The sequence below is a fragment of the Ursus maritimus genome, unplaced genomic scaffold (assembly GCF_017311325.1).
Source record: "Ursus maritimus isolate PB19 unplaced genomic scaffold, ASM1731132v1 scaffold_12, whole genome shotgun sequence".
In the NCBI taxonomy this organism is placed as follows: domain Eukaryota; kingdom Metazoa; phylum Chordata; class Mammalia; order Carnivora; family Ursidae; genus Ursus; species Ursus maritimus.
The window spans coordinates 70,203,506-70,214,105 of NW_024423564.1; the positions used below are offsets into that span (position 1 = coordinate 70,203,506).

General features: G+C 51.5%; 1 protein-coding gene across 1 annotated transcript; it reads left to right on the top strand.

Annotated features, from left to right (window-relative positions):
* The first annotated feature begins 1,301 nt into the window (after nt 1–1,301).
* Nucleotides 1,302–7,410, top strand: LOC103670918 (L-amino-acid oxidase-like). Its single transcript, XM_008699434.1, has 7 exons — nt 1,302–1,452; nt 3,081–3,295; nt 3,742–3,854; nt 4,903–5,104; nt 5,625–5,693; nt 5,910–6,046; nt 6,597–7,410. Exons 1-7 carry the CDS (start codon nt 1,302–1,304, stop codon nt 7,408–7,410), a joined length of 1,701 nt encoding a protein of 566 aa, XP_008697656.1.
* Nucleotides 7,411–10,600: the final 3,190 nt, after the last annotated feature.

Consider the following 10,600-nt stretch of genomic DNA (forward strand, 5'->3'; position numbering starts at 1 on the left):
AATAAATAAATAAATAAATAAATAAAATCTTCAAAAACATTAATCATGGTGGTAGTAGCACAACTCTATAAAGACACTGAAAACCATTGAATTGCTCACTTTCAATGGAAGAAATGTAAGGTCTGAGAACTATATCTCAATAAAGCCATTACAAAAAATAAAAGGAAGCAGAGAGAGAGCGTCTACTTGATTTGTTCTGAAACACAGCTGTTCACACTGTAACCCCCATGTGTTATTTTCTCTGGTTCTTCCAGCCACCTTGTGGTGGAGGAATTATCTCCATTTGAAAGATACTATCATTGTGTGTGATCCGGTATCAAATCAGACCCCATCTCCACAAGAGAAAAAGGAAGCCAGTGTAGATGCCTATAGAGTGCAAAGTGCTATGCCAGGCTCTTCACACACATCACCTCATTTCACCCTGAAGCGCCCTAGAAGCATCATTTCACAGATAAAGAAATCCAGGCCCAAAGAGGTATAAGCCTTCTGTCCTGAGACACAGCAATGACATAATAAAGCAGGATTTGAACCCAGTTCTGTTGGATTCCGTTGCTGGTGTCCTCTCCCCTATGCCACCCCTGGTTCCCAGGATCTGAGTCCTGTGCCCCCAACACCGAGAGCTCCTACCCACCCTCCTCCCCAGCCCCATGCTGCCAGATTGGTGCATGTTTCCTGTCCATTTCTCTCACCAGCCAGCCTGTCTCCACTCGCACTGTATACAGAGAGAACAAAGAGCCAGTCTTGGTGCCACAGCCAGCTGGCCTGATTCCCCAGGAGAAGGAATTCCAGTGCCACAGAAGCCTGCCTGTGTCTACGGAAACCCCGGAGGACCCAGACGAAGAGGGAGAAAAACCACTCTCCCACTGCAAATGGGCTGCCCAGAGATGTCTGCCCAGCCTGCTGGGGGAGCCGCTGAGAAGGGCAGGAAGGACACAGTCCTCCATGGGAGCTCCTGGCCAGAATCCCCGCCTTGGACACACTAGCAGTGGAACACAAGGCTCACGGTGGGACAGCAGCAGAACTAGATGTTCTCTGGTGGGAGCAGTCGGGAACTTTGACCTGAGCCAGGAGTCTGGACACGGGCTTCCAAGGCAGCCCAGACACTTAGCCCCAGTCCTCACCCACTTCCTGGGAGATGGTTCCAGCAGGTTTGGTTTGGCCCACGGCTCCCACAACCCCTCCCCCCATTGGTACCCAGGGGCTGGGGACTGACTGGGAGAAGGGGTTTTCCCTCAGAAGGGAGATGGGACAGGAGGAAGATGAGGCCAGGGATGGGGCTGAGTCACCATGGTCTTTTCGCCATGAGGGCAGGGCTTCCCCGCTTGGCCCAGCCCTGGGGGCAGGCTGGTGGGACGCGGCCAGCCACTGCTGGGGTGGAGCTGACTCCTCATAAGGAGAGGGAGAGCTGCCCCAGACTCAGGAGGAGCTGCAGCACCATGGCCAAGACGAGGGGTAAGTGGGGTGCGTCCTCTAGATCTGAGGCTGAGGCACCTGAGGGACGAAGTGCTGGACACTGAAACAGGGCAAGGAGCTAGAGGGAGGGAGGGGGTTAAGATGGGCCGGAGAGGGAGTCTGGGCATAGGGCCATGCAAAAGGAAAGGCCTAGGGGCTGAGACAGGACAGGGCTAGATCAGGGACTGCACATGGGTCCAGATGTTGAAAGTGAGTCAAGAGAATGGGCATAGGCGTGGATCATGAGTCGGGGGGGTTGGGCCCATTCAAGGGGAAGGACATGGGGCCTGAAACAGGAATGGCGGAAGCTCAGGGAGATGGGAGAGTGGATTTGGGAGGTTGAGGTAGGCCTGGAAGGTGGGGAGAGGGGGTGAGGGTTGGGGATCTCTGCCATGGTGTGTGGTCACCCTCTCTTCTTTTCTGAGGAGTCACCCCTGAAGAAGGCTCTCCTGGCATTTGGAAGGGTCTGCACTGGGACCCAGTAGGGTCTCCTGCCCCACTTCAGGGGGTGGCCCCTGAAGTTCCCTTCCTTCTGTGCGCCTCGGGTGTCTGGCATGGACAAAGACTGGACTAAGGGGGTTCTCACTCGCCCAAAAATCCTAGGGCTAGTGCCAGGGGGCACAGTGCATCACAGGTCCTGGCTGTTCCCCTTCAGAGCAGGTGACACTGAGGACACCATACAGCCTCTTGTCGCAGACTCCCAGGTGAACTTCTCCGTGCATCGGAGCAGTTAATTGTGGAGACGAAAACCACGTCACTGGACTTATTGCATGTTACATATTAACTATGGTTTCCCATCTCGGCTGCCCATTAGGAAAGCTGGAGGAATTTGAAAAAATCCTGTGAGGCTGGAGAAGAGTAGTGGGCCTGCCAAGGTCCCACGGAGAAACTAGTCACAGGTCTCCCCGGAGAGAAGCGTGCCTCACATAGTCTTGCTTTCACACACCCATCCTCTCACAAATGCACACATTCTCAAAGAACACAGACACCCTCTGGCCCTGCCACCCAGCCTCACATTCAAACACACTCACAGAATCTCACACGAGAACGCAGCAAACACATTCGCTCTCGAACTCCAGCAAATACATGCATGTCCCATTCACTCTTCAGACCCAGGCCACACACACCACCTCGCTGTCCCATAGAGATTCATCCACACATTTGCTCAGGTGCCCACACCAGGCCACAGACACACCCCCTCCCATGAAATCACAGATGACACAAAGTCTTACAGGGCAGCAATCACAAACTCACAATGACTGCAACTTACATCACAGACAGGCTCACACACACACTCATCATCAGAAGCAGGCATAGTCACAGTCAGAGAGGACCCTGTACACACCCGTGAGTTTCCAATCACATGCACACACATGAACGCACGCATTCACATTTACCATCACGTGGCTAACACCAGCACGGTTCACACATACATCCGTGCCCCACACATCACAATCGCCCCCGCACAGACACAATCAGAAACACACATGTTTACCACCACACAATTGACAGATACTGCCTGACCTCACCACCCCCGCTCATTCACACAGCCAAGCTCATCCCGGGTAGGGCAGGACACAGAGCCTGGGTCCCAGAAAGGTAGCCCCCAATTCCCTTCTCTACCACAGGAATCCTGATCCTGGGGCTCCTGTTGGCTACTCCCAGCTGCCTTGGCTTCTTGGAGGATGTGGCCAAGTGCCTTCAGGACCCGGAGTATGAGTCCATCCTTGCCACGGCGCAGGAGGGACTCCACACCTCCCCGCTGCCCAAGCGTGTGGTAATAGTGGGAGCTGGCATGTCAGGCCTGGTGGCGGCCAAGGCCCTACAGGATGCTGGCCACCAGGTGAGCGGATCTTGGAGGGGTTTCAATCCTTTGCCTCCAGTTTGCTTTCTTGGGTGGGAAAAGAAAAAGAGAGAAGATACAGCCAACTCTTAGATGGCTGTTCATAACTGGCTGGGTCTCTTAGCCCTTAGTTATGGTTCCTCAAAACTCCAGCCTCCCCCGAGACTTGACCCTAACTGCACTTGTATTCTCATGGAAGCAAAAGTGGAAGAGTTACGCTAACAAGAAAAGGCCAAGAGGCACTTGGTGCCCCACCACCATGGAGCATTCTGCCCCACTTCCATGACTCAGGACCCTCCCCACCCCCATCTGGTTATCCTGCACATTCAGGGAACCCACTGCTGGGAATTTCGGACTGGAGCCTGTGGTGGGATGCAGATGGGTGTACAGGGCGGGAGAAGGGAAAGCATGACACTGGGAACAACAGCAGGTTCTCTGGACCCCAGGTAACCATCCTGGAAACCAGCCAACACATCGGGGGTCGAGTTGCCACAATCAGGAATGAGGAGGAGGGCTGGTACCATGAACTGGGGCCCATGCGAATCCCAAAGTCCCACAGGTAAGTCCCAGGGAAGGAATGGGCAAAGGGCAAGCAAGAGGAATTAGGTGGTGGGAAGGGGGGAGGAGAGGGGACCCTGCTGCCATAGTGTCAGAATTTCTCAGATCCACTGTCTCATGTGGTTCAGTCCTGCAAGTCGAGACCAACACTGGTCTCCCATTTGACAGGGAAGACTGAGGCTCAGAGCCCAGGGTCCCACAGAAAGTGCTAGGTCCCAAACTAGTAATAATAGTTACCATTAATTCATCAAATTGTGAACTTCGAATATGGACAGCTTCATATATGTCAATTATACCCCATTAGGTTACAAACTAATAGTAATTAATAGTCCTATCGGCTGCCACGCTGAACATCATTTCATTTGATCCTCTTATTTTCCAGTTACAACAAGAAACTGGGCTCAGAGATATTAAGTGACTTACCCAATGTTCTCGTAGGAAAAGGTGACAGAGTTCCTTTTCAAAATCAAGGAGGCAACTGGCCCCAAAACATATGCTCAACCCCTATGCTCTAATTGGCTCCTGGAACAGAACCCAGTCCCTGGTTCTGAGGCTTCTACGACAAAAGAGATCCTTTGCTCGGTGTCCCACGTACCTCCAAAAATATGACTACTTTTTTGCCATAAGCATAAACTAAACCCAAGACTTCCCTCCAAATGCCAACAGAAACAAAAACAAAGACAAAAGGAACCAGCCCAAACTAGGAGTCTTTAGATTTGGCCTCACCTTCCTTAGAAATGGAAGATGGGATTTCAAATACTGTCTGAAACTAAAGGCCTTGGTCTCTACTTAAGTCCTGTACTCGGGGATTTCTTACAGGGCTTTCCCTGGGTGATGGGTAAACTCTGTCCTCATGACCTTCCCTGGGGCAAATACAGAAGGAAAAGAATACCACAACACGAGGAAGCAGGGTTAGAGTTGAGGAAACAGTCTGAGCTCCCCCAGGGACATGAAGAAACTGGTTTCCCTGGAAAAGGCTTCTAGAGTAAGGTCAGCGGGAAGGAGGTGTCACTGGGAGAGGTGCCATGTCACACCTGTATCTTCTCCAGGCTGGTTCATACCTACGTCAAGAAGCTTGGCCTGAAGCTGAACAAGTTCATACAGTATGATGGCAACACCTGGTACCTCATCAACGGAAAACGCCATCGCTCCAGGGAGGTCCAGGACAATCCAGGGGTCCTGGGCTATTCCATGAGCCCAACGGAGAAGGCCAAAAGCCCTAGTAATCTCTTCGACCAGTCCATTGCCAAGGTGCCTCCTGCCTCACCCCTCCCAGGGTCGGGAAAGAAAAAGTTCTGGCCCAAGGTCACCTGGCAAGTTAGTGGATAGACCCAGGTGACCTGTTTCCCATCCAGCACTCTTGTGATTGGTCTCTCCTCTAATGTCCCCTAAGAATGTTGCCACCCTGTCCCTGGTGCCCAGCCCCATCTCTTCTCCTGTCCCTGGTGGTCTAATGGCCCACTGCTTGATGGTGACAGTGGAAGGAAAGGGAATCACCAGATAACCCAATCCTTGGTAATGAATCAGTCTTCCTGGGTTGCAGTGAATGTCTTCCCTTACATTTTAGTCTCCAAACGTCCTTCAATGAAGGGGAGACTTGGGAGGAAAAACGAACATTTAGGAGCTCTTGGAAGCATCCTTCCCCTGGTCTTCCCATCCCCCACCTCCTTGTTCCCACCCTCTTCAAAGGACATCCAGAGAATGCAGGAGTCCTGCCACTGGTTCTATGGCTTTAATCTAAGCTGCTGCCTCTTTCTAACCCCTTTCACAGCTCAAAGAAAATTTGAAAAATTTCAACTGCAGCCAGCTGCTGTCCTTTTATGATTCTTATTCCACCAAGGTACGTCAGTCACAGAAGTCCCAGGATAGGGGTGGAGGGGGTCTGTGCTCAGCCTAGCCCCCTGGGGTTGTCCCCTGAAGACCAGGACCTTCTCTTCCCACCACCAAAGCCTTCACCTTCCTGGAGTCCAGTCCCGCCCCTTACCTGCCCCTGGCCCCCGCTGAAGCCCCTTCCGACATGCTGGGTCGCCCATCTGGATCTTCCACTTCCCCACAGGCTTACTTGGTGAAGGAAGGGGAGCTGAGTGAAGGAGCAGTAAAGATGATCGGGACTGTGATGAATGAGGATGCTGCATACTATAAATCCCTCCTAGAGTCCCTGTGGGATAGCTTCATCTTCTCCAAAAATAACAAGTAAGGCCAACTGGGACCAGGGCTGGAATGTGCCCTTCCTCCAGTCCTCAGAGCAGAGAAATGGAACTATGATTAATGAGTAGTCATTGTGTGCCAGGCACAACGGGAAGCACTTTCCAAAAACTGTCCCATTCAATCACCTGGAAGGTTGGTACTATTACTCACAGCCATTTTACGGGTGGGGATGCTGAGGCTCAGAGGAGTTCTATAATTTACCCAAGTTCACACAATGGGTGAAAGCTGGAGCCAGACTCCAAACCCAGGTCTGTGGGACTCCTCCTGGGACACAGGACTGCATGGTAGCTCAATCTCTAGACTGTGTCTGTCATCCTGGGATAGTACCTCTCCAGCCGGTATCAGTTTTCCAAAGTGTAAAATTCAACAGTGATCCCTCTTGCGCAGAGACTAGTTAAGAGACGTATATGAAGCCTCCGGCATAGGCTGCAGGAAGCTAGTTTCCCTGCTTTCCAGTCCAGGAAGGCAGTCAGCAACTCAGCCAAGGGGCCCAGTGACCCCACACTCACCCTCTGCCCTCCCGTCACCCCTGCAGCTTTTCCGAGATCACCGGTGGCTTCGACCAGCTCCCCAAAGCCCTCAGCGCCACCCTGAAGCCTGGCACCATCCACCTGGGCTCCAAGGTGGAGACGGTAGTGAGGGATGGGCCCAAGGTCCAGGTTTCCTACCGGGTGGGCAAGCCTGGCTCTGCACTGCGCACCCTCACCTCGGACTTTGTCATCATCACGGCCTCAGCCAAGGCCACACGCCTCATCACCTTTAAGCCACCGCTGTCCCTGGACAAGAGGGAAGCACTCCGCTTGGTGCATTACACCAGTGCCACCAAGGTGATCCTGACCTGTAAGGAGCCCTTCTGGGAGCGCGATGGCATCCGGGGTGGGGTCTCTATCACCGACCGGCCCTCGCGCCACATCTACTACCCCAGCCACAGCTTCCCCAGTGGCAAGAGCATCCTGCTGGCCTCCTACACCGTGGACGATGATTCCCTCTTCTTCACATCCATGACGCACGAGCAGATGGAGGATGTGGTCCTGGAGGATGTGGCGGCCGTGCACCAGATACCCAAGGACGAGCTGCGGCGCATCTGCCCCTCCTCCGTGGCCAAGCGCTGGTCACTGGACCCCCTCGCCATGGGGGCCTTCGCTGAGTTCACACCCTACCAGTTTATCGACTATTCACAGGAGCTCTTCAAGCCCGAGGGCCGCATCCACTTTGCCGGCGAGCACACTAGCATGCCCCATGGCTGGATAGACACTGCCATCAAGTCGGGCCTGCAGGCAGCCAGGAATATCCAGGCTGCTGTGGATAAGGAGGCCACCGGAGGCCAGAAGGCCTTCACTCGCACCTAGAACCATTTCTAACGCAGAGAGAAATCCCTGAGGGAATCTGGCAGGAAAAGTGCTGGGAGGTGGGAGCTGGAGGCAGAGACCTTGGAGAGAGGTCACCATTAGTCTTCCTGGCCCACAAGCAAGAATCCAAAAATGCCAAAGAATCAGCTGGCAAGTCCACAAAGAATCATTCCCTTTCCTGCTACTCTCTCCTGCCAGGCCTTGAGGAGGGAAGCAACGGGGTCAGCATAGATGGAGGGTAAGGAACAAATCGAGGACGGTGAGCACTGGAACCAGCCCTGAGCTTGGACTGTCTCCTGCTGTGTAATAGTAACAAGCAGAAGAGAAAGCCTCCAACAATGCCCTAATTTCATCATATACAACTAGAAGCTTCAAAAAGAACAGACAAACCCCAAACCACAGCTGTGTTAAACCACAGATTGGCCACACACAAACCCGCAGTGCACGTAAACCCATCATCACGTGCCCGAGCCGGGGGCCTCACATCTTGGCCCAACATGGAATCTAGATGGATGGGAGAGATAATGGTTCTTCTCTGTTCTTTTTGAGCTTGCAAGAGCAGGATCTTGGCTTCCTAGAGACACCTCCTGGCCCATAGACTTTTCTTCTTCACTCTTACCTCCCCATCACCAGCCAGACCTCCCTCCCCACCTCTGCCTGTCCAGCCTACACATCCCCCTGAGAGGACACAAAGATTCTCCATACTTCCACTCTGCTCTTTTTTTTTTTTTTTAACAGAAGAGCCCTGTCCTTCCAGACCCAACCCAATCCTCTCTTAGCCACACCCAAACCCCAGGGATCTTTCTCTCTCTCTTAAACTTCCAACCTTCCTCCCTAGAGTCCCAAATGTTTGGACTGTGGATCTTCCTATGTTATTATGTAATTACTCTGTGAGGGCATATTATCTGCCAATCTACACAGAGAGCCCCAAGGGCTGGGATCATATCATGTATGCTTCGGTTAATTTTCCCCCATAAACACTATATATATGCTATTTCCTTCACCCTCTCAATAAATACTCATTTTGCATCTACCATGTGTCAGGCAATGTGCTGAGTGCCAGATACAAAGACTGAGTAGCATCATTCAATTGAATCAAACCTCCAACCCTACCTGTGTCCCCATACCTCCCAAATATGGCTCATTTTATATCCCAATTTCTTGGGTATTTGTGCTCAATCACGCAAAAGGAAGAAGTAAATAAAGGGGTAAACCCTTTCCCTGGAGAACATTCCTACCAGGGTGACCCTGGAAGACTGTGAAGACCAGCCTGGTGCAGGGAGTGGTACGTCTTGAGACTGGACTGGCGTAGTGCATGGAAGGAAGGGAATAGAGAGAGAAAATTCACATTTTCTTAATGCATTTTGGTCTATTGTTAAAGTCCCAGCTGGCTTTATTCCAGTTTTCCACTCACCCCTGTATTAGTCAGGACCTTTTCAGTTACAAGTGCTAGAAATCAAACACAGACTAGCTTAAAGGAAATGAAATGTTTTAGCTCACATATGTGGAAAGTCCAGGGTGAAGCTCGCGTCATCCAGGCTGCCTGGGTTTAGGAATTAATAAATTATCATTAAGGTTCTCTCTCTTTCCACTTCTTGACCCTTAGCTAACTTAGCTTCTGTATTGAGTTAAATGAGTCCCCTAAAATTCACATCCACCCCCCAAACTGTGAATGTGACCTTATTTGGAAATAGGGTCTTAAGTTAAGATGAAGTCATACTGCGGTAGGGTAGACCCGATTCCGGTTAACTGGTACCCTGATAAGAAGAGGGAAATTTGGACAGAGACATACACAGAAGGAAGACAGCCACGTGAGGATGGGGGCAGTGGGAGCGTTGCATCTACAAGCCAAGGAATGGAAATGATAGGCTCCTCCGAAGGCCAGGAGAAAGGCATGGAGCACATTCTTCCTCAGAGACCCCAGAAGGGACACCTTGATTCTGAACTTCTTTGAGTACTGCGAGAAAATAAATTTTTGCCGTTTTAAGCCATCTAATTGTGTAGTAATTCGTTATGGCAGCCCTAGGAAACTAACAGCTTCCTTCCTTCTTCTGGCAAGGAACACAGAAGCAACTCCAAGGTTACATCTTCATAGGTTGTCATCCAAGGGAAAAGAAAGGGCTCTTCTCTCCCAGTGCATTTTTTAAAAAATATTTTCACACTACCCATCCACCTGCTGGAGCAGGGGCTCACCCCTTGGCATAGAAAGTAGGTCTTGTGACCGGCAGCCCCAGCCACCAGTGGAAAGGACCACCTCTTAAGAAGAATATTTGGGGCAGATAAAAACAACAGATGTACACCACAAATGGCAACTCCTCCAGACCCCAGGGTTGGGCTAAAGGATGCTGCAGAGAGCCACGCTAGATGAAGAACCAGACCACCTCCTTTGTTTTAGAGATCCTGGTTGAGTTTGATAACTGACCATTTGGGCCACTTGTCTTTTATCTTCCTGAGCTTTAAATGCTTGCTCTTATGTTTTAAATTTACCAAAAAAGAGCATACCTATAAAACCCTAGGTTCCCCACCCTCGACCCCAATAAAAACAGAACCCCAGGCCCATGTGTTCCCTCTACCTGCGACTTTACTGTGTGGCCCCAGGTGTGCTGTGTAATTTCCAGGCCTGGAAAAAACAAATATTTATTTTTTCAAAGTTTCCTGATGGTTGTTACTGAAAGGTGCCTTATAATCATAAGAACTACAAGGGGAGATGTCTGCGGGAAGCTCGCCAGAGCCAGGTGAATGCCCCTGGTACGCCTAGCCGATACTCACAGACTGAGACTGGCACCGACCAGAGGCAAATGACTCCCAGCATTTGGATGGGAGTATCAGGCAGAAAATGAAAAGGTTCAGAAATACCCGAGGACTGTCATTGGGGACACACAGCTGCTACACAGAGTTCTTGATTACAAACAACAGAAACCAAGTCTGAGTGACTTAAGCTGAAGAGGAACTTGAGGAAGAACATCAAGAAGCTACAAAATTGACAGGAAGAAAGGTAGACTGATGTCAAAGGAGCCCAGGTGGCCTGAGCCACAGCCAAGCTCCCAGCTCCTGCCACTGGAGCAGCCTGGCCGCTGGCTGGCATGGTGGCCACGGAGCACAGCCGCCGCCACCAACACCAGCCACAGGATGCTCCTGCTGCTGTCAGATGCGTTCTCACCGCCCACTGCTGCTTTGCGTCACTTCCCCC